The 16,649-nt window shown below is 45.4% G+C and overlaps 1 protein-coding gene and 3 long non-coding RNA genes across 5 annotated transcripts; all 4 read right to left on the bottom strand.

The window, feature by feature from the left end:
* Positions 1-4,911: 4,911 nt before the first annotated feature.
* LOC125538096 (myosin heavy chain, cardiac muscle isoform-like) lies at positions 4,912-6,754 on the bottom strand. Its single transcript, XM_048701395.1, has 3 exons — positions 6,230-6,754; positions 5,979-6,143; positions 4,912-5,121 (listed from the first exon to the last, which is right to left on the bottom strand). The coding sequence occupies exons 1-3, from the start codon at positions 6,551-6,553 to the stop codon at positions 5,107-5,109; spliced, it is 504 nt and encodes a 167-aa protein (XP_048557352.1). The 5' UTR covers positions 6,554-6,754; the 3' UTR covers positions 4,912-5,106.
* A 104-nt stretch (positions 6,755-6,858) lies between these two features.
* Positions 6,859-7,419, bottom strand: LOC125541706. The gene is made up of 3 exons (XR_007297625.1): positions 7,224-7,419; positions 7,043-7,135; positions 6,859-6,960 (listed from the first exon to the last, which is right to left on the bottom strand). It is a non-coding gene; the product is annotated as an uncharacterized LOC125541706 (long non-coding RNA).
* A 120-nt stretch (positions 7,420-7,539) lies between these two features.
* LOC125541707 lies at positions 7,540-7,797 on the bottom strand. Its single transcript, XR_007297626.1, has 2 exons — positions 7,730-7,797; positions 7,540-7,643 (listed from the first exon to the last, which is right to left on the bottom strand). It is a non-coding gene; the product is annotated as an uncharacterized LOC125541707 (long non-coding RNA).
* Positions 7,798-9,106: 1,309 nt separating this feature from the next.
* Positions 9,107-11,080, bottom strand: LOC125538094. 2 transcript variants are annotated; one of them, XR_007296236.1, is made up of 3 exons: positions 10,295-11,043; positions 9,361-10,092; positions 9,107-9,121 (listed from the first exon to the last, which is right to left on the bottom strand). It is a non-coding gene; the product is annotated as an uncharacterized LOC125538094 (long non-coding RNA). The 2 variants fall into 2 exon arrangements; XR_007296235.1 differs by lacking the exon at positions 9,107-9,121 and having other exon boundaries at positions 9,742-10,092; positions 10,295-11,080.
* Between the last annotated feature and the right edge of the window lie 5,569 nt (positions 11,081-16,649).

The following is a 16,649-nucleotide window of genomic DNA, read 5'->3' as shown; positions in this document are numbered from 1 at the left end:
GGACTCCGTCGAAAAGAGACCATCACGGCTACACACGCAGTTGATTTATTTTAATTAAGTCAAGTGTCAAGTTCTCTACAACCGGATATTAACAAATTCCCATCTACCACATAACCGTGGGCACGGCTCTCAAAAGTTTATACCCTACAGGGGTGTCTCAACTTAGCCCATCACAAGCTCTCACGGTCAACGAAGGATATTCCTTCTCCTGGAAAGACCCGATCAGTCTCGGAATCCCGGTTACAAGACATTTCGACAATGGTAAAACAAGACCAGCAAAGCTGCCCGATGTGCCGACAAATCCCGATAGGAGTCGCACGTATCTTGTTCTCAGGGCACACCGGATGGGACAAGCTATGAGTAAAACCAGCCCTCAAGTTTCCCTAAGGTAGCCCTGCGGGTTGCCCGGTTTGGACCAACACTCAGACGAGCACTGGCCCGGGGGGGTTTAAAATAAAGGTGACCCTTGAGTCTGCAGAACCCAAGGGAAAGGTATAGGTGGTAGGTAGGCAAATGGTAAAGCCAAGGTTGGGCCTTGCTGGAGGAGTTTTATTCAAAGCAAACTGTCAAGGGGGCCCCATAACCCCAACCGCGTAAGGAAGGCAAAATCAAGGAACATAATACCAGTATGATGGAAACTAAGGCGGCAAGAGTGGAACAAAACACCAGGAAAAAGGCTGAGCCTTCCACCCTTTACCAAGTATATAGATGCATTAATTAAAATAAGAGATAATGTGATATCCCAACATATCCATGTTCCAACATGGAACAAACTTCAACTTCGCCTGCAACTAACAACGCTATAAGAGGGGCTGAGCAAAAGCGGTAACATAGCCAAACAACGGTTTGTTAGGAAGGTGGGTTGGAGGCTTGACATGGCAATATGGGAGGAATGATATAACAAGTGGTAGGTAGCGCGACATAGCGATAGAGCGAACAACTAGCAAGCAAAGATAGAAGTGATTTCGAGGGTATGGTCATCTTGCCTGCAATGTTCTCAGAGTTGTCGAAAGCTTGATCCTCGTTAGCGTACTCAACAGGTTCCTCCTTCACGTACTCGTCTCCCGAATCTACCAAAAGCAAGAACACAAGCAACGGAACAACAATCAATCACGATGCAATGCACAAGCAACATGATACAATACATGGCATGATATGCAAGATATGATATGCAATGCATATGCGTGCTCCGGAAGGAAAAGAATGATCAAGGCAAAAACTTGGCAAACCAAGTATGCCGCTGGAAAGATGAGGTGATTTTGGTCGAAATCGATATAAGGATCACCGGAAACGGATGCACGGTTTGCAAATGACAAGCAATACAAGGATGATGCAAATCTACGATTAACAGCATGATAGTACTTAGAATGCAACAAGAAACTAAGCTATTTCACACCAACATAGCAAAAAAGCATATGGTAGTGATTTATAAGAGATGCTTGTCAAAACATGAACACTGAGCTATGGCTAAATCACACTAGAACAGGTTCAAACAAGCATGGCAAAAGTGCAAAAGATATCAGCTTCAGACTTTGTGAAAATACTAACATGTCAAAAACAACATCAGGAAGCAATGTTTAGAGCAAGCAAACAACATGCTACGGGAATATATCATGGCAAACAAAGGCATGTCATGCTTATCCTAAATGCACTTAACAAAACTCCCTTATGGCACCCATGTAAACATAGAAAGTTTTATAAAATGATTCAGACTTAGTGAAATTCAGGACATGGCAGAAACAGATTCATGATAGCAACTTTGCAAGCTCATGTCACTCACCACAAAGCATTACATGACAACACAAGCATACCACAAGCAAGAAGACATGTTCAAGATGCTACGCATGGCAAGAGCAAGTTCATAGGGTACATGCATCACTAGCAACAACCATGGAAATATTGATTATCATGTTAACAATCTGCCAGGAACATTATTTAGCAACAGTAGAGCATGGTAATGATAATCTAGAGCACTCCATAGTTGCAACCAGAGGCATGAATGGATAGAGAATAACCATATGTTCAAAACATCCTTACTTAAGTATCTCAAAATAATCATGGATCTCATGGTAGCAACAAGTTTACATGGCATCAAAATAACATCAGGAAAAGGACTTAGCAAAGTCCTAAGTACCTGAAAACGGCAACATTACGGAGACTACTTTGCATGCTTGTGCTAGTCCCCACATAGCTCCCAAAAATACAAGACCTGCACCTCTGTAAAGATGTCATGATGGAGATCATAAAACATGTAGAAATCATGCTCATAGGATGCACACACAAGATGCAACAAAAATGACAAATCTCCATGTTCTGTTAAGAACCAACAGTTAACATTTTATAGCACTCTTGCAATGATCATAATGGCATCCAAATGGACAGTAACATGCATCCAAATGGAACTAACATGAATAGCATCACGAGACGAACATTTCGACATATCATATGCATGAATTGGAGCCACGGTCAGGGAGATGTAGCATCATGAACATGGCATAAAAATTACAGGGATCTCCGGGACTTAGTGGAATCTCAGGGGAAAACAAGACCGGGCGTCAAATAATAAAACAACGCACGGGAGGGATTTAGACGGAGGCTCACCACGTGGGCTTGGCCTAGGAAGCAGAAGGAGGCGGGCCGGAGGAGATGGGCCGCGGGAATGCGCTGGCCCATGCGGGTCGGACGCAATGGCCCACTCCTCCCGATCCCACCTGAATCGAGGAGGACAGCAGCGAGGTGGTGGCGGAGTCGGCGCTCCGGTAGGTCTCCGATGGCCGGAGCGGCGACGTGAGGCAGCGAGGCCGAGGTCCGGTGGCGGCGGCGCTATCGGAAGGCGACGGAGGAGGCAACGGGTGCGCTGGTGACGGGAGGGCGCGGGCGACGACCCTGGCGGGCGCTCTGGTGGCCGAGCTCGCCGGTGGGAGGCGAGACGGCAGAGAGCAGCGAGGCTCCGGTGAGCGGGCGCGGTCGGCTGCACGCACGGGCTGCGGCAGGCGGCCTCGGGTCTGCGCGGGAGGCGGCGGCGGGATGGGGCCCGGCGGGCCTGGCACGGAGGGGAGGAGAGAGAGGCCGGTGGGAGACAGGTGGCGGCCTCCGGTTGGTCCGGCCATCGGCGCGGATGCGTCCGGAGGCGGACATGTCTGGCTCGGGATGGGGGGGAATCTAGGGTTTGATCCACGAAAATGGAGGGGGTGTTTATATAGGTAGAGGGAGCTAGGAGAGTCCAAATGAGGTGCGGTTTTGCCCAAACGATCATGATCCAACGACGGAGAACATGGAGGTGGTTTAGATGGGTTATTGGGCTGTTTTGGAGGGGTGTTGGGCTGCAACACCAAAGAGCCTTTTGCGATTACCCGGTTAACCGTTGGGGTATCAAACGACCTCCAAATGGAACGAAATTTGACAGGCGGTCTACCAGTGATGTACCAAGGCCACTTGACAAATCTCGGCCCATTCCGAGAATGTTTTTCTCCCACTTACGAAAGAAGACAAGAGTGGTGCGCCGGGTGCGTCTGGGAGTGTCGGATTGCGAAACGGACAACGGGGGAAAATGCTCGGATGCATGAGACGAACACATATGCAAATGCGAGGCACATGATGACATGATATGAAATGCATGACATGAACAAAATACAAAATGGGAGACAAAACCCCAACCACGAAGGAAATCTCATATCACGTAGCCGAAAATGGCAAGAGTCGGAGTTACAAATATGGAAAGTTACATCCGGGGTGTTACAACACTCCACCACTACAAGAGGATCTCGTCCAGAGATCTAGGATGGCACCGGAGGGAAGCAGAAAAGAAAGAGGAGAGGTAAAACTAAGTTGCTTCTTGTAAAAATGAGTGAAACCAATGAACCTTGAGAGGTTAAACAGTTTTTAAGAAAGAATACAATGGAGATGAACAAAGTTGAAGACACTCTGTTAGAGAAGAGGAACAAGGAACATTGGGAAAACCTTGGGGTTGCAAAGACATGAATGAAGAGCTCCAGCGATAAGGAAGGACAAGTAACCACTCCGGTTGAAACAAGATAGGAAGGAATAAGAATGATATAATTTGGACAGCACTCCGGTATAAAGAGAAGGAAAACTTGATGAGTTGAAAAGAACTTCAAACACTACAAGGATCCGGGTCTATTGCAACAAAACCGTTTGTTGCAATACATGTTGTTTCGTGGCGATAAGTACCTATTGCCACGAAACGACATTCGTTGGCAGCCGTTGCGACTGGACACATGGTAATAGGTTATCACCACAAAAAAATATTTGTGGCAACAAAGTGTGCTATTGCAACATCCATGCGGGAAGTTGCCACATGTTTTCCCGTGGCAGCACTCACCTGATGCCACAATTTGATTTGTGTAGATAGCTTTAATGCAACATGTAATGAATTGTGGAGACTGATATGTCGTAGCGATAGACATTTGTGGCAACAACCTATGCCAACAACGGCCATTTCGTGGCGCATTACTCTTTCGTGGCAATAGTCAATTGTGGCAACAAACTATGGCAACAATCCTTGTTTTTGTGGCTTTAGGCATATTGTCACGACCCACTGCGCTTGTGGCATTAACTTTTGGCAAAAAATATTCCAATCGTCGTAACAGGAAATTGCAACATACTTGTTTTGATGGTGACAAATAGGTATCACCACAAGTAACATCTTTGTAGCAAGAAATTATTGCGACAATTTAAACTTTCTGTGGCGATGCTCTATTTCAACAAACTTACTTTGGTGGCGCCAAACTGTTATCGCATCATGAAATTTTTTGTGGCGCCAAACTATTATAACAATATAAAGTGCTCCATTGCAACATCCTAGTGCAACAAAACAGATAGGCGTAGCAACTGAGATATGATGCAACACTATATTTTTAGTGGTGGTAGCATGTGGCAACCAAAAGTGGGTTGTGGTAATAGTCTATTGCAACCGTAAAAAATACAAGCTTTCAATTACAATATTCAAAACCATACATATAATATGTAGATTCATACAATTCATAATTCTGATAGAAAATATCCATCAAATAAAACTGAAATGTAATTTAGCCATCCTAATTAACTTCGAAGACTAAACTGCCCGTGATCTAGAGTCCAGTCCAGCTAGTTCTTTGGATCCTGCAACCAAGAAATAAAAAAAGTTATAGTTAATGAGTCGAACATAACATACGCCATACAATTATGCCAGCTCCATTGTTAAAAACTATTGCTAGACTAACTAGCTAATACTGTGTCAGCAAGCATGTAACTAAGGCATCAGAACAACTATACAAGTGTGAATGGCTAAGGCATAACCACAAGTACATCTACTAAAAGTTTTTTTTTCAGAAAAAAACATTGCTTTTAACTTAAAAGTGCTGGGCTGAATCACCCAAAGCACGGAGCAGCCACAAGGGCTGGTACATCAGCCTCCCCATTCCAGTTAGGTTCTAACATCCTATCAAGTCTAGCAAGCGCATGAAAAACAGAGTTTGCCGAGCGACAACATACATTTATTTCATAATAAGAAAACCATAATTTGAGCGGGTACTTGGTATCCTCAATAACAGCAGCATAGGCCGACGAGTCCACCTTATTGATATTAAGTGCTTCCATCAGGAGTTGCGAGTCCATTTAAAAAACGACCCTCACAACCCCTATATCAGCGGGAAGAGATACTACATGGGACATTGCAGTGGACTCATCAGCAAAGGCATCACGCGCATGATCATGACATCCTGCTCGTGCATACAGAATGGTACCATCATCCGATCATACATCTACTAAAAGCTCCTGCTATTGATTTAAGTTATGACTAGATGTATAGTTTCAGTTAAGTTCATGTCCCTAGCTATCACATATTCGTTTTTTGTTGAAGTTGTGACTCGATGCAGCAACAACACATGGTAAAAGAGAAGAAGCAGCTAGCTAATTATGAAGACCAATGACGTATAAAATGCAGGTGAACATGAAGAGAAAGCAAGGTTGTGACTTACCATTGCTTTAAACATTCGAGATTGCCTTGTTGCAGCTTGTATGAGCGCATTTGAAGAAATAGCAGTCGGCCTTGAACCTGGAGTCTTATTAGGACTAGATGTCTGTGAAAGAATATTTTGCAAGTTTGGATTACTATTTTCTTTGTCAACCCTCTTCGTAGGCACCTGTAAATAGAAGTGCACTTTTAGCAATGCAAGTAAGCAACATAAATCTTACAAGGTCGGAAGCATATGACTGTAATCACCATCACCTGTTGGGTTCCCATCTGTTTGCTCAATTCTACAAACTTTGCCATCATGTTTTTTTCCAATTCCAGCCTTGATGTTCGCTCCTCTTGCAACAATCTTTCCCTTTCAGCACGCTCTTCTTTTAACCTCTCCTCAAGTTGTTCTCTCTCAGCACGCTCCAAGTTAATCCTCTCTTGTGTGTTAGCACGTTCAGCTTGTAGTTGATCTTCTAAGTCATTGACCTGCTGGCTGAGCTGAGAGTTTCGCTCCTGGGTGGCTGCTGTAGCACGAGCTTGCTCTTCAATCTGGATACGGAACTTTTCAGAACTAGTTGAAGTTTTGGCCATGTATCCGTACCCACGAGGCTGCGATGACTTGCATTCCAGAGTGTCTTTGCAAGCGGTCTGGAAAATATTGTTTTTCTGCTCACTTGAAAGTGGACCTTCAGTTTCAGCTTGTTTGTTTTTAACCTCTTCAAGTGCTTTGTCCTAAAATGAAAGGAACAATTATAGGTGCAGCATCAATATTGACACTATAAAAGATGAAACAAGAATAACACGGTCCAACGCATGAATAATCGCATCTGATGATGAAACATGCTGAATTCACATCATTGACTAACTATAGAATAACCAAAAGTCAGTGTACTCACGTAAACTTTTTGGGAATTTGTGTTAGACCATGTTCCAACGTTTGTGTGGGTGAGTTCCCATAGAGCAATACAATCTGGCTCTTCTCCAGTTTCCAAGTTTCTCTGCAAGTAATATAACAATGAGATGCTTGAAACATGACACAATAATTAGCAGCAAGGCATACATATTTAGTTGGACTCATACCTTCTCAAAACTAACTTGCGAGTAAGATTTTGATCCCATTATGTGTTTTGTCTTCTGTTTCTTACGGTTATCGGCGTTCATTTGGCTGCGTTCCTATCAATTCATTGAAACCAGATATAACCAGTGAGACTAGCCATTTGATCTTAACACATAATAGACAAACCGTGATCTTAGAGATAACCTGAAATTTTGAATCAGTGCCAAAGTACTCAATCATCCATTCCCACTCTTCTGGTTGTAAATCTTCTGGCAGATTAGCCAATCTAGCTGCATCTGTTTTGTATGCCTTGTAAGTGGAGCTTAGAGTTGATCGCCAGCCTCTATATCTCTCTTTCGCAATTTTGAGAACTTTTTCTTCTGTTTCTGGTGTATCTTCTAGGCAGGTGAATGTCCGACCACGTCCTCACTCCAATGAGTGGTAACTTTCTTTTCATTATGACTACCACGTCATCCTTGAACGAACGATAGTTCATTCCTACTGTACCACCCAATTTTTCAGAGAATGTAATATTTAGCTTTGCAGATCCATTGGCAAAACGCTTCTTAGATGCTTTAAAACCTTTTAGAACACCTCGCCCTTTCTTCTTCTGTCCACCAGCTTCTACAGCCCAGATCATACAAGAAAAATTGTATTACTCAGCATTAGATTGTAAAAATGATGACATAAATGTAAACGAAAGCAAGTACCATCCTGTAGTAGCGCACGGTTGCGGCGAGCATGGGATGGCCATTCAGCAAGGGAACACCATGTCATTAGCAGATACTGGAATGTCAGATTGTTCTGGAGTTCCTGTAAAAGATTTTGTAGTCTTGAAGGTTTAGCTATTTAACCCAACACCAAGATTTTATGCATTATAACAAATGCTAAACAATTTACCAGATTGGGTTGTCCACGTTGGTTTTGTATGCCGTTATACTTTCCATCCTTGTTAAGAGAACATAGCCTTTCTTTACTGCACACAAAAACAATCATGGGACTTAGCATTAACAAAGCATTGATGTTCTGCACCATTCAGATAGGTGATTATGAAGTAAGGATGTTGTGTACCCGGGAGCATCCTCCGTAAAATTCATCATTGTGCCTTTGTGTAGGTAAACCAGACATATGTGAATGGACATGAAAGGCAAAGTATCAGTGATAGGTTCATGAAAATACTACTCTGAATCTATAGGGAAAAAATCAATGTGACTCGTGTAAGACCAAATATCTATTAAAAATCATCTTATGGTAATCTGAATCAAATGCAATGCAGAGGATGACTAAACCTGGATATGCAGCGGCAAAGCTGCTCATACAACAATCAATTAAGCTGCTTGTATTAGCTAGCTAGCTAGATTTGTACATACAGAGTACGTCTATATCTTTCAGTTAATGGATCTAATGGATCTAATGTTCAAAAACCAATCTAATGCTCACGACCCCCTTTGGCGTCCAGGAGGAAACAGAGCGAACCAGGAGCAGAGATGGTGGAGAGGTCTGCAGGCATCTCGGGCACGCTGGGGTCGGGTGAGGCAGTAACCAGCGCCTGGCCACCACGTCACGACACCGGCGTGCACAGCCAAGACGGCTGCGGCCATGAACCGGGCTGGGAGGCCCCGTCGAGCCCCAGTTCAAGGCCGAGGCGAGCTCCATGGCGGCCAGCCTCCAGGCCAAGGTGAGGCGCTGCACCGACCCTCCAGGCCGCGAGCGCCTCCGCCGAGGCGGCCAAATTGAGGCGCGATGGGAAAATTCCACCGGCGGCGGCATGTCGCCTGCCCTGACTTCTTTTCTACGGCCAAGCGGCGAGCGGAGGAGAGAAGGGGCAGCCCCTCTGAATGGATCGGGATTGAGAGAGCCGCACACCGAGGAGGAGCTCGTGGGGGTTTGATCCCGGACAGATGCGGGCGCAGAGGAGAGGGAGGAGGGGGAGATTGAGGAGGACTGGATTTTCAGCGATGGAGGAGATCAGGAGGAGGACTAACCTGACGCCGTGCACCTGATGTGGTTCGTTCTGTTGACGCCGTCATGACGCCAGCAGCACAGATGAAACCGAGACGAGAGCTCAGATCCAATCGCCTGTGAAGACGCCGTCGTTTGGTCTAGAATTATATATTCGTGGGTTGTTAGGAAGGTATTTAGCGGGAAGCTAATTTTTTGGTGGGAACAAAGACGCTAATTTGGGACCTTTTAGCGGGAGGTTAAAAAATATTGGCGCGTACACCTAAATTAGGTGGTGGGAAAGTAACTCTTTCTGTTTAAAAGAATGCAAATTTGCCATGATGTAAAATGTTTGCCATGGCACAAACATACTGCATGTTAATTGACATGGCAAAATTACCTGGGTGGATTTGCAGTAGTAAGTACAAAAGCAAAATCAGATCTCTTAAAAGTTGCCATGCTTAATGTGGTCATCATCAATCCTACAAAGTCAAAAAAAGGGAAACAAACACATATTTCTACAATCAACTCAAATTTGTTTTTTTACTACTCCATGTGAACATGGCCAAAGTTGTAGTGGTGACATGGCGAAAACTATATTAGAGGCATGGCAAATAGATTAGCAAATTTGCCATGGTAAAAAAATATGTGTATGTCATGCCAAAAGTTATAGTGGTGACATGGAAAAAGCTATATTAGAGGCATGCCAAAAGCTATAAAATCCTTTTTGCCATGGCAAAGCAGTGTTCAACAATATATACTTTTGATTCATGGCAAAATCTAGAGAAAATCCGATTCATGATTCATTTCAAAGCTAGAGTTTGTATGTACTGATCACATGGCAAGTTTACAAAATTTGCACTACAGACTAAATACAGGAGGACAAATGCCATGGGAAATTACTGAATATAATTCTCGCAGGAGGACAAACAACACTAAACAGTGCTAAACACTACACACTAGTTGCCAATTTGCCATATTGTACTAAATATCATGTTCTACACAATTTGCCATGCTCAAAAGAAACTATTCCAGAAAAAATATTGTCAAGATGTACCCAATGTGTACCCATGTGAACCAGAAATCTAAAATCTGCTCGATGCACATATCCTATCCCCGATACTCCAACTCCCTGTACAACAAAAGTGCAAAGTTTCAGTGTACATTAAGCTGAACCTGAACCATTCTTTGTGACGAAACTTCCTGTTCTAACTAAATCTGCACGCATGTGCTCTGCTGTTGTGCTCGTCCCAGGTCAGTAGCAGTAGGAGAGCTCAGCTAACGGCAAGGCACATGAGCACAGCTCGGGCGGCTACTAGGAGGCGGCGGAATACCTGGGCTCGGGGTGAATCCCGGTGAGCAGTTCACCATCCGCACATCACTAGAAGAAAATGGCGTCCCCGCCGGCGAGCAGATCCCTATTGGCGCATCGGCGAGCAGGTCGGCTGCGAGCCGCAAGGCCTCGTCCACCTCCTAGTTGACCTCCATGAAGCGCCGCGGCGTCAGCGTCAGCACCTCCACTGCTCTCTCCCTCCGCGCCCCGCCTCCTCGAACAGCACCGCGCCCGTCAGTACCTCCATTGCTTCTCCCCCTTCCGCGTCCCGCAGCCTCGTGCGCCACCAGGCCCCGCCTCCCGGTGTAGGATGACGGCGCCGCCGCTTCAGCTGGTCGCCATCGCCTCCCTCGCGCCCAGGGCCTCGCGGACATCGCCATCGCCGCCGGGTTGGAGGTGGGCGCATCGCAGGGATGGTGCGGGCAGCGTCGCCCCGAGCGCGGCGGCCTGGTGCTCGCGGCGGCGCTCGGCCTCGGACCGCGACGGCACCTCGCTCCGGTCGGCGAGGAGCTGAGTCGTAGCGCGGCAGTACCTGGTGCTCGGCTGTAGCGAACGCCAAATCCCTGGCCCCCTCCGCGGATCCCTCGACCCCTGCCGCCGCGACTGTGGCGGGATCTGGTCAGGGAGGAGCCTCGTCGCCGGCGAAGGCCACTCCTCTCTGTATTGCGTGGCGGAGACAGAGCAGTGTGCTCTGAGCGGTGGAGCAAGGGGAGAAGAAGATAGGATTGATGCTGGCGTTCGGGATGAAGCCTGTTTTAGACTGTTTTACCGAACGAAAACAAAACGTGACGTGTCGGACCTCAGTTGCTATGAGATTCGTGACTGTAGTCAATGGCATAGAGATTCTAAATTACGGGTTTTTCAGGAGTTAGGAGTTATAGATTCCGAAATTTATTTGTAAAAAGTTATATCATGGTGAAAAAAAACACCAAATACGAGTACCAAGCACCTATAAGATGTGCAAAAAAATCACTTAGTGCCGATGGAGAACACTGAAACCTCATTTAATATTGAGATTTATCGTCTTAGGAATGTGTTGTTTCATCTTGGATCTGCACTTAGGTTGGGATATGTCAAAAATTTGTGCCTTGGTCAGTTGGTCAAAGCAGCAAAAAAATGGCTAGTTTAGAACTACAGGTCACAGAAACCTCATGCGACCCTCACTTTAAACTATTAGGTTATACTCTTGTCTCGAAACATAAGTACTGATGGGATGGGTTGATGAGACAGTCGATCTATGTCGGTCCCGATCTAAAATTCCGATCTTGAGATGGGGTGATCTCAGCATCATTCATCTTATCGGACAATCCTTGGAGGGTTCGTCCAAGCCAGAGTAGGTCGAACATAATTATGTCGCTTTTGTTCAAATGATAATCATAGAGATTCAACTATGTAAATCAAACAACCAAACCAATTTTGTTTTGAGATTTATTGTGTTAGGACCGGGTCGGAACACCACTGGTCTAGGGGTCGCCGCCACCAACGACGGCGGCGGGGAGGAAGGGAAGAGGGAGGGCTTGGGAGGAGGGGCCGGGGGTGGATGGACGGAGAGCTCGAAAATGGATCGCACGGTCTTGGAAGCTTTCGACGGAGCCGCCCCCGGATTCGTGGGAGACGAGTTGCCCTGAGCCTCAATAGCGGCGGGGAGGCGTCGATGGGAGGAATTGAACAGCCAGGTGACTCTCCGAGACACATGGACGGTTAAGGGAAATTGGCTGGTGCCAGGACCCGGGTTGTACTTGAATAGAATTACTATCTTCTTTCAAACAGAAAAAGAAAGGGGTGAAAAAATATCCAATTGCCCGTGAACATATTTCAGTAAAAAAAATTGCGTGGACATATTTCAGTAATATACGTTATCCGACCTTAAAAGAAAGTATATACGGCAGAAGAGCGTGTCTGGTCACCCGGGCGATCGAAGCACCCAATGGCGCGACCGACCAGACGACCGGTCTGATGCCACGTGCCCCGGGCGATCGAAGCACCCAGTGGAGCGACCGACCAGACGACCCGTCTGATGCCACGCGCGGCTGAACCACAAAGGAGGGGATCGAAGGAAAGAAAAGGGGCGCGACATCATTTCTGTCACCCCTCAAAAAAGAAAAAAAAATCAAAGCGAGAATAGAGACAGGGGAGACACCAAATCGAACCCAGAAAAGAGAAAGGAGAGAGACAGGTCGAAGGAAGAGGGAGGTGAGAAGAGGGTTTCGGGAGGCTCGTGTAACATCCCAAATTTTCAATTTGGAATGTTATACATTAGATCATGCGTATTTTATTTATTGCATTTTAGGTCCGTAGAAAAGTTCATTTTGTTCGGCTCATTTTTAGGAGTCGAGGAAAATTTACTTCATTAGTTTTGGAGTTCGGTAGATTTTGTTTTCTGTGTTTTTCCAAGCACGGAACTGTTTAAAAAAAACTGGACCAAGGCCGGCCAGGCCAAGGCCCAGCCGGGCCGAAGGCCACCGCCCCAGGGAGCCGCGCGTACCTAGCGCTGGCGCAGGAGGCCGCCGCCTCTTGCCTCGCCTCTAATCCGTTTTGGACTAGGGTTAGTCCTTTTCCTTGTTTTGTTTTTCCTAGTCCTACTCCGTTTGCCTTTTTCTTTTAGGATTCCTATTCCTAGTCTATTTCTTGTCTCCTACCCAAAGTCTCCTCACCCCTCCCCAATATAAATACCCAAGCACCCCCCTCTAAATCATCAAACTCAAAGCCTAGAGCTCCACCACACCCCGCGCCGCGCCACTCCTCACCCGCGCCGCACTTTAGCCACCGCGCCGCGCTGCCCTACACCACCGTCGCTGCCGCGCCCTGCGTCACCGCCGCCGCCGCCCTTGTGCCCGCACCGCCGCCCCTTGCCCAACGCCCACGCCGCCGGAGCCCCGTTCGCCGGAACCTCGCCGGAGGTAGCCCCGCGCCGCATCTATTCTTTTCATCAGATCGTTTTCTTCTAATCGTTCCGATTCTTTTCTTCTAAACCGTTCCGGTTTTCTAGATCGGTTTTTCGTTTCGATTTCTTTTCCGAAAACCCTAGATCGGTTTTCGTTCTTCTTTCGGACCATTCATCTCAACGAACGTGATCACCGATTCTTTCCCGGTTAATGACGTCCGTTCGTTTAACCGTTCTTCGTTTTCTTTCTCGTCGGATTTATTCCGCGATCGCGATCTCAGATCCGATCTTCTTTCTAGTTTTTCTTCTTGCTCGTTTATCGGAATCAGGTGATTCAAGCGCCTGGAGTTTCATCTTGAAACCGCCGTTCTGTCTAATCAATTTGAACAAGCTTTTGCCACAGTAAAAATTTGACCTAGTTTCAACTTGCTAGAACCGAGTAGTTTTCCGCCGTTTGTTTTCTGTTTCTTTGTTCGGTTCGTTCTTTCTTTGCAACCGGAGTTCTTAAGTTGAACTTTCTGGTTCGTTCTCTTGTTCGAGTTTTCCTGTGCGTTAGATGAGTACTTATTTCTGCAGATGTTCACACAGGTGTTGCCAAAGGGTCACTGCATTCCTACTAATCTTGCTAAAGTAAGGAAGGTGATCCGAGATCTTGGGCTGGACTACAAGAAGATACACGCGTGCGTTAATGATTGTGTGCTATTCCGTAATGAACATGCTGATGCAGAAGAATGCCCTGTCTGTCATGCGTCTCGATGGAAATCTACTCCTGCTACTGATGAAGACAATGCATCAAGTCGTAAATCAAAGAAGCTAGTGCCACAGAAAGTTCTAAGGTATTTCCCGCTCATTCCAAGACTGCAAAGGCTGTACATGACAGAACATATGTCATCACATATGAAATGGCATAAGGAGGGTCGGATGGATGATGGCGTAAAGAGGCATCCTGCAGATTCCAAGGCATGGAAGCATTTTGATAGGAAATATTATAAGAAATTCTCAAAAGATGCTCGCAGTGTTCGGCTTGGCCTTGCTTCAGATGGATTCAACCCCTTTAGGCTCATGAGTATATCACACAGTACATGGCCTGTCATTCTTATTCCATATAACTTGCCACCTTGGATGTGTATGAAACAAGAAAATTGGATTATGTCAATGATTATTCCAGGACCAAAGTCTCCAGGAAATAACATAGATGTGTACTTGCAGCCCTTGATTGATGAACTGAATGTTCTATGGGAGGATGGTGCTGAGACATATGATGCTGCAACTAAAAAAAAATTCCAGATGTATGCATGCTTGTTGTGGACCATTAGTGACTACCCAGCTTACGCAATGCTGAGTGGTTGGAGCACAAAAGGCAAGCTAGCATGCCCGTATTGCCACAAACATACAGATTTTTTATGGCTCAAGTATGGTCGAAAGCATTGCTACATGGGACACCGATGTTTTCTGCCCAGGACCCACAAATGGCGTCGAAACAAGTGTTTGTTCAACAACAAGGCAGATAATAGAGAAGCTCCAGTGGCACTTACAGGTGAACAAGTTCTACGGGAACTTGATAGCATTCAGCATGCACCATTTGGACGGTCAAATAAGAGAAAGCGACCGGAAACTAGTAGTTGGCATAACTGGCGGAAGAAAAGTGTATTTTTCCAGCTCCCATATTGGAAGAACTTGCTCGTAAGGCACAATTTGGATGTTATGCACATCGAGAAGAACATTTGTGACAGGATTGTGGGGACTTTGCTTGAGATGGATAAGAAATCAAAGGATGGTGTGAAGGCTCATCTTGATTTACAGGACCTGAAAATTAGGAAGGACCAGCATCCAAAGCCTGGTAAGCATAAGTATGACATAAAGAAAGGTTGCTATACTTTAAAAAAGGAAGAAAAGATAATGCTCCTCAAGTTTCTGCAGAGCATTAAGATGCCTGATGGCTATGCTTCACACATTAAGAGATGTGTAGTCCTCGATCAGTGCAAGATTAGTGGACTCAAAACTCATGATTGTCATGTTATATTTCAGAAACTTCTTCCTATTGCATTGCGCAAGCTTTTGCCAGAGAATGTTGTTAACCCATTGCTTCAGCTGAGTAAATTCTTTTCCGATTTATGCTCCAAGGAGTTAAGGGATGAAGATTTGGAGAGGTTGAGCAAAACAATTCTAGAAACTCTATGTCAGCTTGAGATGATCTTTCCACCAGCATTCTTTGATATTATGATGCATCTCCCAATTCATCTTGCTGAAGAGGCCCGATTGGGAGGGCCTGTCTTGTACAGATGGATGTATCCAATTGAGTGATACTTGCGTACGCTCAAAGGATATGTGCGTAACAAGGCTCAACCAGAAGGTTCTATAGCAGAGGGGTACATGCTTGAAGAGTGCATGACTTTTTGCAGTCGATTCGTTGATGGAATGCCTACCAAGCTAAGTCAGTCCGAACGTCATGAAGACGGGGGTACAGATCAATCACCAACGGGGATTAGCATAATGAGTACAGTTGATTACTCCAAGAAAGGTTTTGTTTGTGAATCATTGTCTTTGGCTGAGATTAATCAAATGAGGCATTTCATAATAACAAACTGTGAGGAAACCGCGCCATGGATTGAGTAAGGATACTTATGTATTTAATTCACATCATGATATGCTTTAATACTTTCCTGTTCAACTAACAATCATTTCTCTTTGAAGTGAACATCGTGAGGAGCTCAGAAGGAACAATTCTCCTAATCCTAAGCAGCACAAGGAAGAGTTTGTTGGCTGGTTTGAGAGACGGGTAATTTTATTTCGCATTTTCACTAATGTTCCTTGTATAACGTACCAACGCTACATTACAATCACTCACACATATTCTATTTCATGAAACAGATTACAGAACTCCACAATGATGGGAACGTCAACAATCTTTTTTATGCACTAGCTAAAGGACCTGATCATCTAGCTCGGGTATACAACCGTACAGTTCTGAATGGATATTTCTTTCGGAATTCCTATATAGAGCAGGACTTGAGTACCCAAAATAGTGGCGTCATAGTCAAGGGCGATGCAAACACAGGAAATATTGATTATTACGGGGTGATCAAGAAAATCATATTTCTTGACTTTCCTCTTGATAAGGAGGTTGTTCTATTCCAGTGTGACTGGTTTGATGTGCCTCCTGCCAACAAAACTGAAAGTAAGGGGTATAAAAAGGACAAATATGGAATTATTGACCTTGACACTACTCTACACCAATTCCAGGGAGACCCTTACATTCTAGGCCTCCAAGCTCAACAGGTTTTCTATGTGAGAGATGTGAAGAACCCTGATTGGGCAGCTGTTATTAAAATGAATCCACGAAATTTGTTTGCTCCTTCTGTTTTAAATGGTGTAGGCCTTGATGAAGTTGTTGAAGCCGATGAAGGTGGTGAGGCAGACGTACTGGATGTCGTCGATGCAGAAATTACAGTGCCAAAGATTACAGTACCTG

Source organism: Triticum urartu, chromosome 2 (genome assembly GCF_003073215.2).
Source record: "Triticum urartu cultivar G1812 chromosome 2, Tu2.1, whole genome shotgun sequence".
NCBI lineage: Eukaryota > Viridiplantae > Streptophyta > Magnoliopsida > Poales > Poaceae > Triticum > Triticum urartu.
This window is presented reverse-complemented; position numbering and strand designations above follow the sequence as displayed.

Bases quoted from the DNA above. Each gene is read 5' to 3' on its own strand.
- LOC125538096 (XM_048701395.1), bottom strand. From the start codon at position 6,553: ATGGCCAAAACTTCAACTAGTTCTGAAAAGTTCCGTATCCAGATTGAA. The intron at 6,144-6,229 runs GTGATGGTGATT...TTCTATTTACAG, and splicing joins AACAGATGGGAACCCAACAG to GTGCCTACGAAGAGGGTTGA.